Below are 23,488 nucleotides of genomic sequence, written 5' to 3' on the forward strand. Positions count from 1 at the left end.
CACTATTGGTACATTTACCCTATCCTTCGCCATCACTCTTTCACATTTTTTTTTTCGTTTTACAGTAGGTATCAGAACATATTTAATGGAGTTCAAAATTGACAAAAAACCGCCGATTTTGTCAGCCCAAATTACTATCAGGGGTTGATTGTATACAATACTCAAAGGAACGTTTTTAAATTACGTCACGCTTTGAGAGGAATGGGGGGATTCAACAAAGTGTGATGATCAATATAAAAACTTCAGAGGTCTCGTACAAAACACGAGGGAGGAAGGAATATGTTTTGCGTGACGTTATTTATGGATGTCCCCTTATTTAAATTTTTGACTACGCCACAACTTTATTATCCAGAGTGAAATAAAAATCAATACTCCGAATAACCGAGTACGACCTGTATTAATTATAGCGAAATGTGTCCAAAATAGGACCATTTTCCTCTATCAAAATAGTTAACACCACTATCATTGTTTTAAAAAACGGCATAATCCACCCTTCCCTTCATTCTCGAAAAGTTTTGGGCGGATATTAGCATTTTTATGTGGTACAAATTAAATTTGAAAAATTTAAATTAAAATCCAAGTCTTAACATCGAAAAATGTCTTAACAAGACATACACATTTTATGATTTTGTCTGATTGCTTGAGTAGTTTTTTATCAATTTCGTTTATTTTTTGCCTGTGTTTTTAACTGTTTGACCTAAACTTACAAGTCATTTTCTTTCAGACCAAGACTTTCTTCAGGGACTGATTTTTCGAGTTTTTCCGTCAGAGTCTTATTCATTGGGATTTTTCCAGTTCGAAATCTTTCCAGTATATTCCACTCACTTCATACAAAGATTTCCAGTGCACGCTGCATCGTGCCCATATGCAAAGCAAAATACAGCCGCCCACCTTCGACGATCATCACTGACGGTAGTTTGTCATCAATTTGTCACCGTCTTGCTGTTGACCTGCATGAACTGATAAGGGACAGCAGTGTCTGCACGCCAAGAGCGCATTTCTACCCGTCGTCGTCGTGGAATCCTACGCACTTTCTCCGTCATCAAAGCTATCTACCTAACGCAGAGGATTGAATATGTACTAGAATGCCGCCGCAGCTGCCAACCGGTGCGGTGGGTACACTATCAAAGAAAGCACTCTCGTTTGCTCCCGACCGAGCAGCAATCTGCCTGCGCGCAAGATGACGGCAGAATCCCGATCGATAAGAATGTGCGCGAATCGTTCGGATTTGAGTTCTATTGCTTGGGTTGAGATGATCGGTCCCGGTCCGGAAAGGTTCAGTTCGATTCGAGCGTCGGTGCGGAGTGCACAACGAGTCCAGTCGAGAGTAGTGCCTGTTAGATGGTGGCAGGACCTTGGAGTTCTCAAGTGGTGTCCTGCGCAAAATAGGGTCGATCGGGTTGGCTTTTTTTTTGTTAGTGCGTTGTGTTGGTGTGTTGATTCGACATTTGTTATTTTGGCGAAGAGCTGCAGAAGTTCCTTAGTTTGTGGAAGTCGAAAATGCGCGGAAGAAATTCAACGCCCAAAGAGTACCCAAAGGTCGAGTGTCTATCGGTACCTACGACCCGGTAATGAGATAGGTCACTCCGCGCTGCTGGTATTCGCTTCGTCGAGCTCTCCGGGAGATACCGTGTGTTTGCAAAAAGTTCATTGAATCGGGCTTCAGCTGTGTTACAAAAAGTGAGCCCTTGATATGCAATCAATCTGTGCCGAACGAGGACCGATTTCCGTTTTTGTGGTAATCTGCAGTCATTTGAGCAAAATACCAAAACCGTGAAAAGTTCTCCTCTGGAATATTTTGTGCAGAAGAATCGTCTCTTGTGAGTGAGTGATTGTGTTCAACTACAAAAGGAAGTCCCATGTGTTAGACAAAACAAATTCCCGATGAAATAAAAGACTTGCGCACATTATCAGACGAGTATTGGCAAAGAGCAACAACTATCGATGCGGTTCGAAGTCTCGTAACCAACGAAGATCGCGCACTGAGTGATCTCGCATACATATCACCCTATCTGTTCATGGCAGTTGCATATACACACAGAACGTCAAGTGGTGCATGAAATTGTGCGTTCTAGACTGCTGCCACTCGCCTAAGATTGGCGGGCCAAATCTTCGGTCAAAGTTACGTTATCATCGGCAATTAGTCCTAGTTCTTCTAATTAGTGCTGGCAAAAACGTCAGAGTGCAACCGCGAACAAAAAAAAAATCGGCGCAAAACCGCCATTCACTGATAATACAACTGATCCTGGAAAAGTAGAAAGAACAGCATTCAACCATGGCATTGGATTTCACCAGGCGGCAGTGGCTCACACTGATCATCATGGGATTGGCCGATTTTTGCAATGCAATCTGCGTCAGTTTACAGGCACCATTCTTTCCAAATGAGGTAAGATTGAGGGGGGTATCTTTGTTTAGACAGCTATATGATTTAATTGACCCGGCCAAATTATATTTCAGTTGCAACAATGTAGTAATTCTAATTGATTGGAATTGATGTGCCATTTTCGTATAGAAATATTCATAAACAGTATTAAGGCCCGTCTATAAGCTACGTAGACTATAAGGGGGGAAGGGGTGGTTTGGTCAAAGGCATATTTGTATGGACGAAAGTCTACGAAGGGGAGAAAATAAAAATATGTTTGGTTATTTGCCCATACAATTAAACACGGTTATGGTTTCCAGGGATATTTAAAACATTCTAGTCTATATACCTGCTTACTAGAAAAGCTTGGAACACATACTGAGTGCATTTTGTGTTTTTTTTCTTCCCCGTTGTTGAGGGAATTAAGCCTCTGCGTCCAATAAGCTAAACTTTTGTTGCATGATTAGTGTTTTACTCTAAGCCGTTTGAAAATTATTTCTTCTTCTTCTACTTCTTCTTCTTCTTTATGGCTCTACGCCCCCACTGGGACTTGGCCTGCCTCGCTTCAACTTAGTGTTCTTTGAGCACTTCCTCAGTTATTAATTGAATGGTTTTCTTTGCCTGCCATTGCATGAATTTGTACATTGTGTGGCAAGTACAATGATACACTATGCCCAGGGAGTCCAGAAAATTTTCCCGACCGGAACGGGAATCGAACCCGCCGTCTCCGGATTGACGATCCATAACCATAACCACTAGGCTAACTGGAGAAAATTATTAAAATGTTCTTAATTGAAAACTGTTGTGTAGTATGCATATTTCCTTTTTTACAACTTTACCTCCTCTTCCACAGTTATTAACTGACAGCTTTCTCTACCAATGATCATTTTACATTCGTACATCTTTTTTTTATCTGTATTAATCAGATTTTTATCCAGGCTAGTTCATTCAGATACGAACAGCAAAGTCATGCCGGAAACCCACACATATTCCGCTTTCTCGGTCAGTCTAGATAGCTGAGTAGGGGAACAGAGCCTAAAATGCCAAGATAGGGTAAAATGGCTCAACTCATAAAATCGTTCCTGTGTGGGACTTGATCATTACTATAGGTGAATATGATATGTTTGCATTAAACTTTCTTCTAGAGGCTAGGCCGTCAAACCCACGGAAAATCTTTTGATTTCCCAATGAAAATTGGCAACTGCCGATTTTTTTTTTGTGCATGCAATTCAGTTTTTCGGGTGATTTTATTATCAGCTATGTTGTTCCAAGGAGATTGAGGCACACATGGAGACGCATGGTTGTTGATGTCTACGCTATCCCGGTGGGCATTCAAAAATGTCAACCATCGTTTAGCAGGGAGGGAGTGATACTCCATGCATTGAGTATACGGAAAGAGCGGGACAGAGGAGGGAAAGGAGTCGGAAATGCCTAAAAAATGTTGGACGTAATTTTTGAATGTTTTCATGAAGTGGCTTCTTACCCCATGGCAGATGGCCTTTTTGCACCACTTCCGTTTTACCAAAAAGTTTTTCAAATTGCTGAAAATCGATAAAAATGTAATAGTATAGTGAATATTTTTGCTTAAATATTGAGCAAATATCTCTAGTTGCTGTTACCACTTTGGAAGCCTAACAAATTAGGCTATTTTCCATTGAAAACGTTGAAAGTTTGAAAAAATGACATCTTACCCCACTTGACCCTACTGTCGGTCACCACCAGGCCTCAATTGAATAAGAATATCACTACGGACCGCCTGTTCCGGTGCTGAGTGTCCACTAAACATGTAACCCCCTAATTCATGAAGCAATGCAGTTTTGTGCTTATATGCCGTTCCATGGAATTAATGGTTAGAATTTCTAATAATAAAAAACCCAAATTAATCCACCTAGTGGTGATAGTGCCTTTCTCGTCGACGTAAGTCAAAGTGTTCCTGAATCCTGATATTTTTTAATAAAAGTAAGCATTTTATCAAAGCCATCATTGAAATGACTTAAAACTTATTGATGGCACATAGTCCGACGTTATGTTCAACGTATAAGCAGAGCTAAATAATATCAGATTTCTTAGTTGACTGCTTGAGCACCTTCACAAACACTGGGGGCTGATCAATATCAACACGATACTAAGGGGGCATCCATAAAGTACGTCACGCTTAAAGGGGTGAGGTGGGGTGGGGATGGGGTTCTGAAAAGTGTGACAAGCAATGTATTAAGTATAGGAAAAACCCGTACGAAGAGGGGAGGGGGGTCGAAAATTCTCATTTTTAGCGTGACGTACTAAATGGATGCCCCCTAACAAACTAAGATATAACTTTTTACACAATCACAGATCACTTTGCGGTCTTCGATAAAGTTTTTCCTGCACATTCTAGGTTATATTTGAATGACCGTTGAAAACAAGAACGTAGTGAGTATAGTGAGACGTCTGTTTGTATGTGGGTTTTATTTGCCAAGATTTTGTTCTCTTACACATATTTATCGCTTGCATTGATTTTATTTATTTTCGTAGTTCCGGCGAAACACCAAACAGTGGTTGTGCAACCCTACGGGTAGTCTCTAATGTGGTATGAGCCTATTTTCTAGTTAACCGTTCCTCAGGTTATTAAAAAGCCGTGATGTGATGTGTCGCATGGTACATTTGATTACTTTCGATGCGGTACTGGAACAGGTTCCGGAGCTCCACCGGATCTACCAAATATAGTCTGAGACTATTTCATTGCTAACGTTCATTAGGTTACCTAAAAAACCACGATTTGATTTATCTTATGCATGGGTATAGATCATTTTTACATTTGACCACTTCCAGTGGGACACCCAGAACTGGTTTCGGCACACTACCGGTTATCTAAAATATGGTCTGAAGCTATGTTCTTACGAATCGATCATCGTGTTATCAAAAAAGGGTCTCCAGTTGGCTTAGTGGTTAAGGCTATGGATCGCCAATCCGGAAACGGCGGGCTCGACTCTCGTTGCGGTCGGGAATATTTTCTGGACTGGGCATAGTATATCGTTGTACTTGCCTCACAATATACAAATTCATGCAATGGCAGGCAAAGAAACCCCTTCAATTAAAAACTGTGGAAGTGCTCTAAAGAACACTAAGTTGAAAAGAGGCAGGCCAAGTTCCAATGCGAACGTCAAGTCATAAAGAAGATTTTTTTTTAGTTTTTATTTTTGTGTATTTTAACTTAGATGCTAATTCTACACTCATAAAGAAGAAGAAATTATCATAAAATCTGCTATTTGATGTACTGTCAAACCCCGCGTATTCATCACTCTTTAATACGACACTTTTTAATAATGTACCCCACTCATTCGACATTTGTCGAATTAAAAAATGATCAAATGTTACAGTGTAATACACTGTAATGATCCGATATTGTTATGTTACTCACACCCGCAGCAGCTCTTCGTGCAGCTGCTACTTCCGAAAGTTCAAATGTGGTGTTTCTGACACCTGATCCGTTTGGTGATCAACCGCAGGGAACCTCGGAAGCCAACAATCGTAAAATGAACAAGCTATCAATTCGTACCACCACAATATCTGTAAAATTTGTGTTCAAAACACATCATACAATCTAAACAAAACTTAAATAGAGTTAGTTTATCGAATTAAAAGTTTACGCAGGTAAGCCGACAGCAAATTTTCGTCGAATTTCACATTTTACCACTTTCGGATCACATTTTACCACTTACCGATTGTCCCTGATGTGGTCTTAGACTAGTTTCATGCAAATTGTTAATCAGTTTTCCTTTGTGCATTTCGCCAGTTCCGGCGAGGCACTCGAATCTGGTTCCGGAACACTACCGGTAAATGTGGCCTGAGACTATTTTCTTGCTGATCGTTCTTCGCGTTATCGAAGAAGCCGTTATTTAATGTGCTGCGTGTATGCGTTTGGTTCCGTTCTACATTTGACCACTTCCGTCAGGGCACCTGGAACCGGTTTCAGCACACTATTGGTTTTCCAAAGTATGGTCTATGATTTTTTTCTTGTTAACCGTTCATCAGGTTACCTGAAAAGTCATTTAATGTGTCGAATTGATGGGTTTGAGTCTCCTTTACATTTGACCACTTACGATGGGGCAACCGTAATCGGTTGCGGAACACTACCGGTTGCCCCCAATATGGCCGGAAACTTTTTTTTGCCAAATCAAAATACCTAAAAATCCGCGATTTGATGTGTCGCTTGCATGGGTTTCGTTCACTTTTATATTTGGCCATTTCCGGCGGGACACCCGGAACCGGTTCCGGATCATTACCGATTCAGATATGTTCTGAAAAGATTTCCCTGCTTACTGTTCATCAGGATAACAAAAAAGCCACTATTTGATATGTCGCATGCATGGGTGTGGTTAACTTTTATACTTGGCCACCTCCAGCGGGACATTTGGAACCGGTTCCGGAACACTACCGGTTCCGATATGGTCTGAGAAAGTTTTCCTGCTTACTGTTCATCGCGTTATCGAAAAAGCCGCGGTTTGATATGTCGCATGTATGGGTTTAGTTCACTTTTATGTTTGGCCACTTCCGGCAGGACACCTGGAACCGGTTCCGGGACACTACCGGTTCAGATATGGTCTGAGACTATTTTTCTGCTTACCATTCATCAAGTTATCGAAAATGCCGTAGTTTGATGTGCCGCATGGATGGGTTTGTAGCGTTTTTATATCTGGCCCCTTTCTGGGGTACCGGTCCGGAACACCTAAATGGTCATAACTCCGGAACGGCTGGACCGATCTGAACCATTTTCAATAGGAAACAATGGGACCAGATTCCGCGTCGAATGAACCGTCGGTCATTAAAATCGGGTGAGGTTTACTGCCAAAAAGTGATGTGAGTTTTTTTGTACACACACATACACACACACACACACATACACACACACACACACACATACACACACACAGACATCACCTCAATTCGTCGAGCTGAGTCGATTGGTATATAAGACTTGACCCCTCCGGAGGCTCTATCAAATTTTCGTTTTTGGAGTGAACATATAGGGTAACCAATATAATTTGGACCCCCATATATTTTGGACCCCCTGGGTCGTATTTTCATAACTTACACAGGTTTAATGATAGAATGACGGACATTTTTAGAATCATTCGCTAAATAAGATTGCTCTGCACGGGCAGCAATCATTTCCTTACTGGAAATATCCTTATTTGCCTTGAACTTAATTTTTGCCAATCTCGTTATCCGTGCGAGTGTCGTTCATGTTTACAAAAAGAGATTGCGGTGTTGAGGAAACTTGCAGATGTAAACAAAAATGTTTATCATTCTAGCGCATTAAATTCGCAATGCTCGTCTAATCAGCCTTTGTCAATCAAGTAATTAGGATGTGATCCAACATATTCAAGCGGCAAAATGTTCCAAAATAGTTTCAAACGAGTTTAAACACCGGGTGTCCAAAATATATACTGAGAAGGGTCCAAAATATATTGGGGTGTCCAAAACAGTGAAAACTGATGCTTCAAAAATCAGTTATTTTCATCAAATTTTAAGCCAGAAATGACTTTGTGGGTATTTTTAACGGACAGTGGAGGCTCTTACGAATATACTAACATCATTATTATGTGTAAATACCCTCTGAATCTGTTTGATTTTGACTTAAATTCAAACTAATGTCCTCTAGGGGTCCAAAATTCAACCGTTACCCTAGCCTTTCGGTACACCTTGGTGCACGAGAAAGGCAAAAAACTAACTACAAACGGAGCCTGTGCAGAAGCAGCGCGTCCTCCACAGTAGTACACCCTTATTGCGCCACCGGAGCAATTATGCAGTCACAGAGTGTAGTGGACCTTGTAGTTTTCCGATACAATCAGCTGCCCTTCTTAGGTCTCAAATTTGAGGCTAAATAAGTTCGGGATTATGAAAATAGTATTAGATTATTTACAATATCACCTTCATATGTGGTTTCGTTTTATGAGTTTTCGCCATTATTGGCGTTTGAAATTGACACATATTTAGGTCATCGTTGATGTTTCTTTTTGTGTTGTGATTGCAAAGAGTGCGTCCCTGTCTAGTCTGAGTAGAGGCTGTAGTAAAACTGCAGGATTTTTGTTAAAGAGAATTATTGCGGAGATTCCACCTGTTCAGACTCCTGCACGCAAATTAGTTATGTTGATTTTTCTTGGGCCCACAGATTTAAAAACAAACCACGCTAAACATTATGAATATTTTACGCAACGTTACTGAGTACACCTTTGGTGATATTTTTGCATCGTTAAAAAATTTGAATAAAGAACCTACGTTGAAAATGAGCCTTATCATTTTTTCGCGCCGGAATCTATAAATATCTCAGCAATAGGAAAAATGCAAAACAGTGTAGATCATGGCGCTCTATTTCAAAATGTTCATTGTCGTACACACGCACAGATAAAAGTAATGAGGTTTACACTTCATGTAGACTTAATTTCAGCGATGTAAACTTCATGTTATGATGGTTTATACGATATATCATATCAATATGTTTTAAATGTCACGAAATCAACCTGAGTCGTGCTAAATTACATGGCATATAAAGAATAATGATATCCTACGCTCAATTTATGTGCATCATATGTCGCAAAATTCTACACTCATTTTTCGATCTATATTGAGTAACTTCTGTATATGTTACCTTGTGAACCCAGTTTTGCTTCTTTCGCTATACATGAAGTGGTAAATTTGCGAGTCGTTCCTCAAACATGCCCTGTAGTATGGGACAAACATCAGATTCTCGCTCCAGTCGTCTTTTTAGATACCATTTAGGTCCCATATGAACTGTGCAAAATTTCAGCGCAATCGGTGAAACTTTAATTTAGCGCAAGCGGTTCAAAGTTTGCATAGGATTTACTATGGGAAAAGTTACTCTTTCATATAAAAATTCTCAGAGGTCGCCCCTTCTCTCCTTAATTCAAATCGATCAACACTTCTTGTAAAAAAATCATTCATGAAACTTTCCTTCGAAGACCGCAAAACGATTGGATGCTTGTGGAAAAAGTTATTGATTTATTACCGGTTAGTGACCCAACGAACGACTTTTTGTTTTGTTTTATTAGCAGCACTGTAGCTGCTGCCTTGACTGCTGCTGTTCTGAGGGTGGTGATGCCTCCCGGCACCCCCTGCAACTACTGCAGCGACCTTTGGGATTTTTTGTTTGAAAGTGTAACTTTTCCCACAGTGAACCATATGCAAATTTGGAATCGCTTGCGCTAAATTATTCATAGTTTCACCGATTGCGCTGAAATTTTGTACAGTTCATGTGGGACCTAAATGGAATCAAAAAAGTCGACTGGAGCGAGGATTCATTTTTTCCATACAAGCGCGTCCCAAACTAATGTGCATAACGTGTTGCAGTTACGAAGACACCAATGCCCAGTGCCGGATTTGGAGGGGGCTGGGAGTACCTAGGGGGCCATGGACCCGGGCCCCCATAAAACCTTACTTCGCGTGAAAAATGTTAAGCAGAAAAAAGTAGTGCAAGAAAGTGATATTGTTATTGTTGTGATGTGATATGTTGTGTTTCTTTTGAGAAAGACCGCTACAATTTGCCATGCTATTTATGAAATTTAAAATGTTTGCTTCAAAACTTAGAAGTACTTCTTTCATTTGAGCAATTGCTCAAGATATTTTACTGCAAATCCTGGAAAAAAAATCGCGCTTGAGTTCCACAAAAAAATGATGAATTTCAAAAAGTCCCTGGCGATTTTTCGTGTTTATTTCAGTCAAAAATTCTTGAAAATATTCAAAAGAATTTTCCCCAGAGTTCTTGGAAGAATTTGAGGATTTTTTTTTTCGGAAATTAGAAGTAAACTTGGAACTTTAGAGTATGATTTTACTTAGACAGCTTACGACTTATTCAAATTGAAGAATCACAGAGCTGTTGATTTTTTTTAAAGAAATTATACACAGATAAAAATAATGAGATTTACACGTCATGTAAACTTCATTTTAGCCATGTAAACTTAGTGTTACGATAGTTTACATGATATATCTTGTAAATTTGTGTTATATGTCATGTACATACTCAGAGTCATGCGGAATTACATGACATATAATGGAAGTTTACATGATATTTTATGACTTTTACATGATATGTCATGTAAACTTCTAAGATATCCCACGCTCCAAACATGTGCATCATATGTCATAGAATTTTACACTCTTTTTTCGATCTGTGTAGCAATAATTTCAGACGATTTTGAAGAGTTTTAAATTAATAAAGATTGAATTTCTTGAATAAGAGTTTTTTTCCTTAAATAAAGATGAAATTTGTGGTGAACGAAGAATTTTCATAAAAAATTTTACTGGTAAAGGTAGTCAGAAATTCCATCAAGAACTCATCATCGATTCCCACTGGAACATATTTAGCCTTTTCCATTAGAGTTCCCATTTTTGTTTCAGATGTTCGTTTGGAAAATTCTTATAAGAGGTCGCCAGAACCATTGGACATGTTTATGTTAAGTATTCATTCTTTATGGTAATCAACCAGCAACAGCAGCAGGCATCCTTCAAAAATTTTCTTTGAATTTCGTAAAAACGGCACAAATTTTGCGAAAATTTCAGCTTCAAATTCTTCCACCAGTTAACCAGTGAACGAACCCCCCTCCTGTTTGATGCTCAAGTTACACACTCAGCCAAATTAACTTGATATTTTCATAATGCATAACTAGTAATACGGCCTTTAAATTGTAAGGTAGGTCTTGTTTAGGCCTCCAAAATTCCCAGCTTATGTGCCAGACGATCTAGTCGTCTGCCAGGAATTGCGAATCGAGTTGCCCAGCTAGCCTTAGTTCAACTCTACAGCAAAACCAACCTGCACGATCAAAATCCCAACTACTCTGTAGAACTAATCAACTAACTCCCAATTCATGTTCAAGGGTATCCCCAATTCAGATTTGAAGAGATTCTAATTGTGTTTTGAAAGAAAAAGCAATCAAGTTTACTTAGTGAAGTAACAAATTATGTTTCACCTTAGGGTGTCATCATAACCAAATTTATTAATTGAAAAAAAAAAATCTTCCAAAGGCGTTTCGTTTCAATTTAGTTCCTTGGCGCTTGTTATTCTTCCATTTAAAAACCTGATATATAGCCCTAATTGTGACGTCACTTCTGCCTGGATTTGTATGTATTATGGAGATAGAATCGTGTTGGAATAACACATAACTCGGGAGCGATCGCGTCGTGTACTGAGTACACGCACCATGAAAAATGCACGCTTTTTGACAAGGCATTACTCGGCCGTTTTTCAACCGATTACAAAACTTTATTTGCGATGGAACCGGACAGGTTTTAAGAACAACATCCTTTTTAAAGATTTGAAAAAAGATGCATCTTCCCAAAGTTATTAAGTAAAAGACACTTCCTAGTTTTTTTGAGAACGTATTTTTTGCACACCTTGATAAAAAAATAACATGTAAAGCAATGCCATATGTTTTTTGACTCTAAATCATGCGTACAGCCGGAGTGAACGTCTTCTTCTTTTTGGCTCTACGTTCCCACTGGGATTTGGCCTGCCTCTCTTCAACTTAGTGTTCTTTGAGCACTTCCACAGTTATTAATTGAAGGGCTTCCTTTGCCTGCCATTGTATGAATTTGTATATTGTGAGGCAAGTACAATGATACTCTATGCCCAGGGAGTCGAGAAAATTTTCTCGACCGGAACGGGAATCGAACCTGGCGTCTCCGGATTGGCGATCCATAGCCTTAACCACTAGGCTAACTGGAGACCCGTTATGACCGTTTCACCTAAATAAAGGATTGATGATCCCATTTTAAAGGCTGTCTATATTACAATGTCACGCTGCTCATAATACCAAAGGTAGCACAGAACCATCTAAAAACGCAGGCGAAATGAAGATGAAGATGTTATCAGGAAAATTTTGAACAATTTTAATGCATCTATTGCAGAGTTACAGACGTATTTCTGTGTTCCGATTATTACGGATGCAGGCTTTATACAAAATGATTTGCCGTATAGACTGTTTCAGAAATTATAAATACACTAACGATTGACTGCCATTTCAATTTGAGAACAAGATCCAAAAACGTTTCTTCTAGCTCTTGTAGTAAACATTCTAACGAAGCAAATAATACCATCTTTGTTGATTTTTCCTCCAAAATTAGAAAAATGGGGCTCCGTAAACTAGATGATTAAAATTTGAAGTTTGTGCAAACGCTCAAAAAATGTAGCAAAGTAGAAAAGAAACAAATCGTACAAATAAAATATTTAATTTTCACACAAAATAAAAGTTACTGTATCGATGAGAAAAGATATTTCTGGATTGGTAAAAGTAATGTTTACTGGAATATTTGATGAACAACTACCATTGCGTCTCATAACAAAAAAAATCTAATTTCTCAACAACACCAGTAGCAAATAACGTTGAGTGAACGATTAATTACTGTTTACTGCATTCGTTTATATGGTATGACAAGCTTTGCCATTTGAAGAATCAAATGAACTGAAATAATAAGTTAGTTCAAATAAAATGTGTTCAGAAAACTTGGTAATAATCTTTAGAGCAGTTCATTTTATTTAATAAACAAAGTGTATTTATAGTTTCTGAGACAGTTCATCTTCAGGCGTAACTGGAAGCATTTCCTCATTTTTTTTTGGTTTTTGATTTTTTATTGAATAACGAAGCAATATTTTTAAAATCGGTTTTCGTGCACATGTAGAGTATGGATCAGGGTATCTTCTGATTTTTTTACGCGGTAGAAAATGTTTTTCGTTTTTGCAGAAACCATTTTTTAGTGAAATTTTGTTCAAAAATGGTTTCTGCAAAAACGAAAAATAAAATCAAAAACCAAAAAATGAGGAAATGCTTCCAGTTTCGCCTTAAGTACTGTTGCAAATTGCTAGTACTGCATCAAATATGTTGCAAGCTACCCCGTTCGTCGACCGAAAGCTGAGTAGCAACAATCTAAAAAAAATATTCTAGCACTGATTGCGTTCAGCACAATGCGTGTAACTTAATCACAATCCACCTAATCCGAAAACAAAATCATTAGTCGTGAAGGTTTCACACGCGTGACCGAAAAAAAATGAAAACCAAAGCATGTGCTATACATTTGACCTGAATCGGTTCAAAGCCAAGGTAGCGATCATTGACTGATGGCATTTTTTTGTATTGAGATAGTGAAACTGCGGTCGGGCAGACACTCATCTCAGTCATCATAGTTTCGTTTTTATTTCTTTTACGCGTCTTTCACGGTAAGACGAATCCTTATCGCCTTGAACTTGTGCCGAGACGCCTAAACTAATCACGCGGCGGTAATGACCGTTGGATGAACGTCACAGCAGAACTAATCACTGGCTGTCAGTATAGTGGCAGTCAATAATCGCATAGAAATTTATTTTTACATTTCATCGGCAAAACATTTGAAGAGATTGAGATTTGCATCTGCGCTCTGATCTGGTATCACCTATCTAAATGCATTGTCAGCAAAAAAACCGGTAATCCGTCTGCCAGCTTTACGACGCCGCGGCGGAAGCAGTAGATCACGTCCCGATTGATGGTGATAGCGACTGAAAAGGGTGCTATGATCACGCCTAGTGACCTTGGGCATCGAGCCCTGACTCGAGTTTGGTTTGTACGCGTGCTTCACGCTAAAAAAGGTTCATTCATTGATTAACAGAAGCTGCAAAATGGCATCTGATTTTTATTTGAATGGATTGAAAGTATTCCAATCTCCTGTCCTTTAGTCATTGCCATCTTCACCAATATTTTAACAGATTTTGCACCTTATTGCATTTGAAAAATATTATCCAATTTGATTTTGCACACGTAGAGCATAATAAAACTAGTCTGTGATCAGGTCTGTGATAACCATCATACCGACATCCGCTTCTGTGTGTATCGGTTTTAGCGTGTTCTCAATGTTCCCCACGAGTAAGTTTTGAAACTCGATCCTGGCGCTAGTTACGTTGTAAGGGTGGCGACATCCACGTCGTCTAATGAAATGAGCAGAAAATATAAATTACGGATGGGTTGATTGTGAATGAAATCTCGTTTTCTGATGACGTTTCTTTCTTCCACATTTCAGGCGGAACGGAAGGGTGCAACGGCAACAGAGTACGGTCTAGTGTTCGGAATCTTCGAACTGGTAGTGTTTATAATTTCACCAATCTACGGTCAGTGCATCAACCGGATTGGACCCAAAGTATTATTCAACAGCGGAATCTTCACCACCGGCACCTCAGCCATCCTGTTCGGTCTGCTGGATCGGATACCGGATCACGTTCCCTTCATCACATGCGCCTTCATCATTCGGATCGTGGAAGCCCTGGGCAATGCCGCCTTCCTCACGGCTTCCTTCGCCATCATCGCCAAAGAGTTCCCGAACAACGTGGCCACCACCTTCGTGAGTAACATTTGAAATTCCATCAACATCACAGTAAATTATTTTGACAACATTCCACCCAAACAGGCATCTCTGGAGACCTGCTTCGGACTGGGTCTGATCGTGGGTCCCATGGTTGGCGGAGCCCTGTACTCCGTCGGTGGCTACTATCTGCCGTTTGTGGTGCTCGGATCGGCCCTGTTCGTGACCGCCATCCTAACGCTGTGCATTCTGCCCAAACACGCGAACGAACCCATCGAGGAAAACGACAAACGAACTTCCATGTGGAGCGTTCTTAAGATCCCGGGGGTCCTGGTAAGCTCGCTAGCGATCTGCGCTACCAGTGCCTCGATTGGATTCCTCAGTGCGACACTGGAACCCCACCTGCGGCAGTTCGAGCTGGGACCGATTCTGTTGGGTGAGCTATTCGACATTATGGCTTAGGTCTTTAGCGTAACATTCTTTCTATTCCATCAGGGGTTGTATTCGTGATCAACGGTGGAATCTACGCGCTCACGGCGCCGATCTTCGGTTGGATGGTGGACAAATTTTTGAGCCCAAAGGTGTGTTCTACGATGGGATGTTTCCTGGTTGTGTCTGGATTCCTAGTGGTTGGACCAGCGTCATTCCTACCAATTGAGACGTAAGTGGTGGATTCAATTTGATTAAGTGGGAATTGAATTTAATTGTGATGTATTTGCGTGTTTTTTTTCTAATTTCACAGCACTCTTGACGTTGTCATTGTTGGTTTAGTGTTACACGGACTTGGCATTGCGGCGGTATTGGTGTCAGGATTTACGGATGCACTGAGAACGTCAATGTAAGTATAACAGATTATATTTATTACAACCGTTCCCGGCAAACGTTATGCTGTAGCTACCTATAACATTTTTACATCAAATGCTACTTTAGAAAAATGAATGCATTCTCGATGTTTGACCTCCGATCCCACGATTCCCAATTCGATAGATAGTCACTTCTTTCCTCCAATCCACTTTACCATGCTTTTGTAGATATCTCTGTAGCCTATCTTTGTCATGAACGAACTATTTGTCAAAGTATTCATTTTTCACCAAAACTGTGGCACTAGAGAGCAAGCAAATTTTAAATTTCACATATCTCAGAATCCTGTTTTTTAGAAAGATGGTGTCTTGGGCAATATTGTTTGATAGATCAAGGACTTTCAAAATATTTACCGTTTGGTTCAAGTTTCTGGCGCTAGGCGGCGCTAGCTGCTAATTTTCTAAGCAAGCACATTTCAATAATTAGTTTAAAAGTTGTATTTTGTTATAAAGTGCACCAAAAGTCCTCAAATTTTGAATGCTAGTGAATACTAGTAGTTCTCAATTAGTTAGCTATAAGTGGTACAAATTTGGGCTTGAGTGTTAGAGCGTTAGAGCGTTTCAAGTAGAATTTTTTTTTAATTTCTTTTTATTTGTGAATTTTAACTTAGGCAAATTCTTCACACACTAATAAAATACTTCTGATTATATTGTAATTCATAAAACAACTATATTTTATGGTTAATTGAACTAAATTAAATGAAATTTGGAACATTTATGACTAGTACATTGTCTAAAAAAATAATTAACTCAACTAAATTATGTTCGAAAGGAAAGAAGTAACAGCTTGTTGAATACTTTTGGAAAAATTCCAATCATTTACATACTTTGAATATTTTGTAACTAGCACTGCCCCGTGGCAGAATTTTACAATAAACGGCCCATCATGACCTACCAAACAATTTTGGAGCCCTTGATGTACTGATCAACCTTGCTGAAGACGATATTTTTCTAAAGACTGGACTCGAAAAAAATGAGACACAAAGAATAATGTATAACTTTTGATTGCGTGCACAAAAATAGCTGATTTTTTGACCAGGAATAGTACATTATGTGTAGCTAATACCATAAAAATTTCATCAAAATCGGTTAAGTGTTGGCGGAGATATCGTCGAAACAAGAGACTTACCATTTGAGAATCTTGGGCCAAACAAACACTTTAAAAAATATCACATTTTTTACCTAGAACTGTAGAGCCAAAAATATTGAACCGATTTCAATGAAAATTTTTCTGTACAATTTCATTCAATTTGATTTGACCTTTAAAAAGTTATAGCCATATATGTAGCACTATGTCACAATAAGCAGATGTGGTTTTCGGTATAGTGACATTCAAACTGCTCTAACTTTTAAAATGTTCAATCGAAATGGCTGAAATTTTCACTGAGAACAGATTAACACAACGATTTTACACTGTCAAAGTTTCAAAAAAATCGGGACAGTGTTGCCAATACTACAGTAAAAATATGGCACATTGATTTTAAAATGTTAAAAAGTGCCCAAAATTTGAAAACCCCGTTTTTTTTTTTGTTTGAATTGTTGAAAAAAAGTACTAACCGATTATAATGAAATTTTCACCACTTATTATGACTTACTTGAAGAACTTACAGTCAAATTTTCAGAAGTTTGGTGAGCTAGCAACCAAGTTATAGCCTAAGCAATTTTTAAAATGGAAGCCCAAGATTTCCAAAATCACATTTTATTGTATCGACTATATTTCCGCTAATACTGAATCGATTTTGATGAAATTTTTAGGGCACTAACATGCTATTCCTGGATAAAAAATCAGCTATTTTTGTGAACGCAATCAAAAGTTATACATTATTTTGAGTGTCTCATTTTTTTCGAGTCCAGTCTTTATACAGCCTGATTTTCGAGATACAGAAATTCAGAATTTCTAAAACTCACTAGTGCTACCTAACGGATAAACCTTTAAAAAACTAGTTTAGCTTACTATCGGATAGCTCTTGATATCCTGATCAACTTTACCAAAGGCGAAATTTTTCTATGTAGTCTGATTCTCGAGATACAGAAGTTCAGAAATTTTAGAGCCCACTTGCGCCACCTAACAGATAAACCTAGAACCAACTTGTTCACTATCGGATAGCTCTTGATGTCCTGATCAACTTTGCCGAAGACAAAAAATTTCTATATCCCTTTCGTGACGAACCAGCACAATTGTGCTGTTCAGCAATAGCAGGTTTGCATATTTTTTCATCTGTTTAGTCTTTGTTTTGTGCGATGTAAACTGTTTTATTAATGGAGCCGTTGCTTATACTTGTATTTGTGCGAACAAACTTTTGTTTACGTTACATGTGAGATTTACCACAATGAGTGGACCAAAAAGTGGATAAAAATCGTAAAACATGAAAAAGTTTTATCTGTCGCATATTTTTTGTTTCCGATTTATCTGGGTAGTCAAAGCAAGCAATCGAAAGTTAAAGAATAGGTCCTCCAAATGTGGAACAAGCATTGTTGTTTTGTTGCCAAATTTAAAAGTTCTAGAGAGCTAAATTTCAGCCATTTGTATGGAAATTTCACTTTTTTGAGCTCCGTCCCGAAGGGATGTAGTCTGGTTGTTGAGAAACAGAAGTTAAGAATTTCTATGACTCGCTAGCGCCACCTAGTGGATAAGCCAACAACTAACTAGTTCAGTATCGAATAGCTCATGATGTCCTGATCGACCGTGTTGAAGACGAAATTCTTCTATGTAGTCTGATTCTGGAGATACAGAAGTTCATAATTTTTAGTGCCCACTTGCGCCACCTAGCGGACATACCAACAATCAACTAGGTCACTATCAAATAGTTGTTGATGTCCTGATCAATCTTGCCGAAGATGATTTTTTTTCTATGTAGTCAGATTCTCGAGATACAGAGGTTTAATTTTTTTTAAACTCACTAGCGCTACCTAGCGAATAAATCCAGAACCAACGAGTTCACTATCGGATATCTCTTGATGTCCTGATCAACCTTGCCGAAGACGAAATTCTCCTATGTAGTCTGATTCTCGTGATACAGAAGTCTGGAATTTTTAGGACTCACTAACGCCACCTAGCGGATAAACCTTAAACCAACTAGTGCGCTATCGGGTGCTTGGTGTCCTGATCGACCTTGTCGAAGACGAAATTCTTCTATGTTGTCTGATTTTCGAGATACAGAAGTTTATAATTTTTAGATCCCACTTGCGCCACCTAGCGGACAAACCAACAATCAACTATACGGAGACAAATTTCGTTCGTTTGAAACAAAAATATTTATGTTTATTCGGTAAACTGATAAAATATTTAAAACTAAAATATTAATTTTTAAAACTAACTCAATTACATATTGATTTCTACAATACCCATTGAAGAGCCCCCCGTTCCGCCGTCGAGAACATAAACAAAACTCAAGTTCCAGCTGCAGCACCAAATAAGATTTCCTCCTGCAAAAAAGTCAAGTTTCACCAAAAGTTTTCACGAAACCCCATTGATTTTGGCATGATGTTGGCATTGAAAGTGCCACGCGGGTGGTGGGTTTTCCTAGAGAAGGAAATGACTTTGTAAATTTAATTGAAAACAAATATTTCCGTAGGGCCGACCTGCCACAAAAAAACAAAAATGTTTACATTTGTTTCTAACATAACCTGTCAGAAAATGCATGTTTGTTTCAAAAATGGATTGAATTTGCTTCAAATGTGAAGTTCGATTTGCTCCAAACAGTTTTATTTTTGTTGCCAGAACAAATTGACAATTTATATGAGTTTACCTGAAATATTTTTGATTTTACCATGCTTTTTTCTGCGTTTAGTATCGGATAGCTGTTGATGCTAGCTGTTGCCGAAGACCGTTCTCAAGTTATTCATGGTTTACTAGGGTATTGGTTCCCTTATTAAGCATGTGGCTCCCATTTTCATCCCACGAAAAACAAAGGATTGAAGCGCTGTTTCTTTGTTTCTTATTTTCGTATTTTTTGTTAGAAGTGAGCACCCATGAAAACAAAAAGAACGGAGTCAATCGGTGCCGCAATCGCTTGTTTTCGAATAGGATGAAAATGGGAGCATGAGATTACTGATGGCACACATACCTTATTTGGTGAAATTTGATTTTATTTTTTGGTTTTTAAAATGTCACAAAGGAAATGCCCAAAAACACATACAAAGTAAAAAAATCACGTATCCCCAACAAGTTTTTGTCTTGATTGTGTTTAGGAATTATGATGACATCATTTATTAATTTTTAGGTTTTGTTATTCAATCCCTTCATACCGAAATTAACTAACGAAGAATTCTAAAAAGGCTAGCTCTCTCGACAAGCGTCGTAGTGCCTATTGATTTTTTGAAGATATTTGCCACAAAATGTTGAGCCATATTTTCGCTTTTTTTTTACTTTCCTGTCGATTTTCTGAATTATTTCTCCGCACGAAGACGCATGAGTCCTGGGCCAGTGAAACAGCCCAGGAAAAGTAACAAAGTGGAAAAAGGCGAATCCGATGATCCATCACAAATTCAATTCGCGATTACAAACATCTTTCGTAAGAATACCAATTTTTAGATAATAATCTCCAATTCAAAACATTCTAAAAAACAAAGCATGTCTTTTTTGACATTTTCTAACATGAACTATGTTATCAACAAGGAAAATAAGGACGGAGGCAAATTAAAACGGGTGGAATGAGATGAACCTTACAATTCTGTTTTGCGGCTGGCTCACATGGCTGGACTCAAGCCGCGTACTCTCCTAAGGACCATGGTGCCCAGTTGAGTTTAAATTCCTTTCCTGGCACTCGAACGTCGATCAGCCTCCCCTAACATGAGTAATTGTGGCTGTTATGAGCCTCCCCTCCTGGAGAAAAGATGTTCAAGTTGCAAAAGCAAACCCCGCTTCCCTACCCTGACAGCCTACGATCAAAGTTCCAACCAGGCTTAGTTCACAAATCTTCCCTAAAGTTGCTTGCAGCCTGGCCGGTGCCACGCGACATAGGTATAGGAGCTGTCAAGTAAAGGCTAATGATTTCAACCTTTATTGCTCAGCTATTAATCACCCGCTGCAATCCAAGATATTTTCTAATTCTGGATTAGTATAGCCTGCCAGAATCTAGAAGGCGTTTCTTCCTATTTGATGTGCGTATTATGTGCCGTGAATAAAATGGAAAGATACTCGTTCGTCCTGTGAAATCATGGTTTTTAATATTTTTATGCAATTCAGTATCATAATTTACATTTTATATAACTCATTTTGGTATCATAATGGCCAATTTTTCAGAACTGGTTCATTATGCAACTGAAATGAGTTGCATAATGAAAAATAATTGTATAATGTTCATAATGCAACTCATTTGAGTTGCATTATGAACATTATGCAACTCAAATGTGTTGCATTATGAAAAAAATCATTGCATAAAATTTTGTATGGAACTCGTTGCAAAACTCAATTTTTTCAGCACTCTTCGTATTTATCCAACTCGGCAAGCCTCGCAGGATAAATGTACGACTCGTGCTGAAAAAATCATCTTTTTGCAACTTGTTACATAAATAACTATTAAAACCATGCAGCAAGTACTCTACGTTGCTTTTTTTGATATTAAATATTCATGTCAAGCCTACATGTCAAACATGCATTGAACAGGGCATACACCGTGATCTTGAGTTTGACGTATTCTATTGACCATTGAATGAATCATTTCCCCTCTTTCTTCTCACAGTGCCAAAGGTCTCCCGGACAGCATCGAAACGTACGGTCTGGTATCCGGTCTGTGGACCTCAACTTTCGCCTTCGGTGCCTTCGTCGGTCCATCGGTTAGCGGCCTTCTGTTCGATGCCATTGGATTCCGTGGTTCAACCCTGTTCATCGTCGGACTGGAGCTAATCGTGGGTATCATTCTGCTGTTCTTCATTATGTGCGACAAGACTCCATCGCAGTACAAGGAGATCTCGTCGGTGGAGTCGCTCATCAAAAGCCAGGACAGCCAATCGCATGACAGTATCCTGGGTAGCCGCAGCAGCAGCCTGGATATCAGCTTCCGAGGGTATGTATGTGGGGGATGGTAGAACAATGTACCACAGAGCACTGCATGGTGCAGGTAGGGAACTGGCATCCGTGAGCCTTATCGTTGTAGTGCGGTTATCAGGCTCGATTGTTTACGGTGAACCGTCAGCTCTGCTCAGTTTTTCAATAACTTGGAATGAGAACGCCTTGCGATTTAGGGCAAGTTCAGCGCAGGGCCAGCCATTAATATGTTATTGTTGTTTTCTCGCTATGCTTTGTATTTCAGACGAGGAAGTCAGCATTCGCTCGCCATAGAATCGTGGCGCCCCTCGGCCAACAGCCTGATTCTGAGCAACAGCTACAACAGCAAGCAAGGCCACTGGGCCCGGTCAGTTACGGAGTAAGCAATGAAGTTTGGGGTTTCCGTTGTTTACAAACACTGATACTTACTGCTTTCAGGTTGGAATCTAGTAATGTGGCACAGTACGGACCGCAATATGGAAGTTTCGATGCTCGACCGGCCTATCAGGATACGATGTCTTAAGCAGAGGGATCCTCGAGCCCAGCCTCTGCCAAATGGATTGGTCAATTCACTGACCAACGATTGGATAAACCTGCCATTCTTGTTTCCTTAACTAGGATGTAAATATATTTAAAGCTACACTACTCATAGGATTTCAACCTTCCGCCCTTTCCCACTGCACAGCGCCAGCTAATCTAGCAGTTGTACCGAACCGAAAGATTAAACATTTAACCACAAGACTTGCTCTAGCTTTGTACTTTATAATGCAAACAGATACGTCAGGCGTGAAGGAAGATAGGAACGCGGCTACCAAAGAAACATTTGGCATTCACGTGACCGCACATGACTGGCCAGGCGAGATTATCAGGAGGCCGCGAAAAACGGCAGCTAGATTTCGCAAACTCAGTTCACTTTCCCGATTACAATACAGTATAGCAACTTAGCTAGGACATTTTGTTCTCGTCAATTTTCGCAACTAATTTGCCTTCCCGCCCGTGTATGTCTTTTACGCATAGCATTACCTACGTTAATTTGTAGCAAACAGGAAAGTAGAAGGAAAAAAACACGGATTCAAATCTCTATTCAACGCAAAGCATTTGCCATGACAGGAGGTTCGCGAGCTTGCGGTGCGAGGTGAACCAGAAACAGAAAAAATAAGAAAAAAAAAAATCAAGAACCTTTATTAATGTGATGATAGCATTTACTCTCTACGGAGCAAACAAAAGAGCGTGGAAGCGATAAGCGCAAAGCTGTAGACATGAAGATGATTTACCAACAAGAAGCACAATAAATGTAGGCTATTTATAATGAAACCGAACCGACTGTATGTGTGTTTGCTCAATTATCCGCAACGAGCCCATCGATGATTCCTTCCATATTGTTGCCTGCACTTTATCTGTGTTCGGGTGTCTTGGTCCTATCTATCTACCACCATCATAGTGCAGAGCCAGCAAACAATCACTTTGAGGAAGTGGCCAAGTCACTGCCGATAGTCTGCCTAACACATGACCTTATCAATCAGCTGATGGCTCTCTGGAAGGTTCGCCAAGAAAAAGATTATTGAATACTGAAGAAATCTTCCTGTGGTACTGCCCCTGATAGATTTGGATTGGATTTAGAATCGATTTTGATTTTGTTTTCTATTGTTTTCTGCAATTGAAATTAATTGGAATCAGCGTGAATATTATAACTTTAATCTAAGACCTGCAATTAATCGAGCAGTGAATGTTTTGCGATAACGACTGAATGCGTCCATCTGGCAGACGCGTTTTCTAAGTACTCGACCAAATTGGAATGACAAAATTATAAAGGTTCCGTTACTTTGCTGCAATCTTAAACCAAAAGTTGTTTAAATGTTTTAAATATAACTTGGTCAGAGTAACTACCTAAGTAATTTAATCAATGTTCTGGAGCGGACCTGGTGTGATGGTTAGAACACATGACTATCACGCCGAGGA

At 39.2% G+C, this 23,488-nt stretch overlaps 1 protein-coding gene across 2 annotated transcripts; it reads left to right on the top strand.

Moving 5' to 3' along the window:
• Positions 1–1,151: 1,151 nt before the first annotated feature.
• LOC109400195 (MFS-type transporter SLC18B1) lies at positions 1,152–22,848 on the top strand. 2 transcript variants are annotated; one of them, XM_019672674.3, is made up of 8 exons: positions 1,152–2,386; positions 14,402–14,719; positions 14,786–15,116; positions 15,176–15,341; positions 15,423–15,518; positions 21,225–21,548; positions 21,795–21,908; positions 21,980–22,848. In XM_019672674.3, the coding sequence occupies exons 1-8, from the start codon at positions 2,276–2,278 to the stop codon at positions 22,050–22,052; spliced, it is 1,533 nt and encodes a 510-aa protein (XP_019528219.1). In that variant the 5' UTR covers positions 1,152–2,275; the 3' UTR covers positions 22,053–22,848. The 2 variants fall into 2 exon arrangements, with proteins under 2 accessions (XP_019528219.1, XP_019528218.1); XM_019672673.3 differs by having other exon boundaries at positions 1,157–2,386; positions 21,968–22,848.
• The last annotated feature ends 640 nt before the right edge of the window (positions 22,849–23,488 follow it).

Source organism: Aedes albopictus, chromosome 3 (assembly GCF_035046485.1).
Source record: "Aedes albopictus strain Foshan chromosome 3, AalbF5, whole genome shotgun sequence".
In the NCBI taxonomy this organism is placed as follows: Eukaryota; Metazoa; Arthropoda; class Insecta; order Diptera; family Culicidae; genus Aedes; species Aedes albopictus.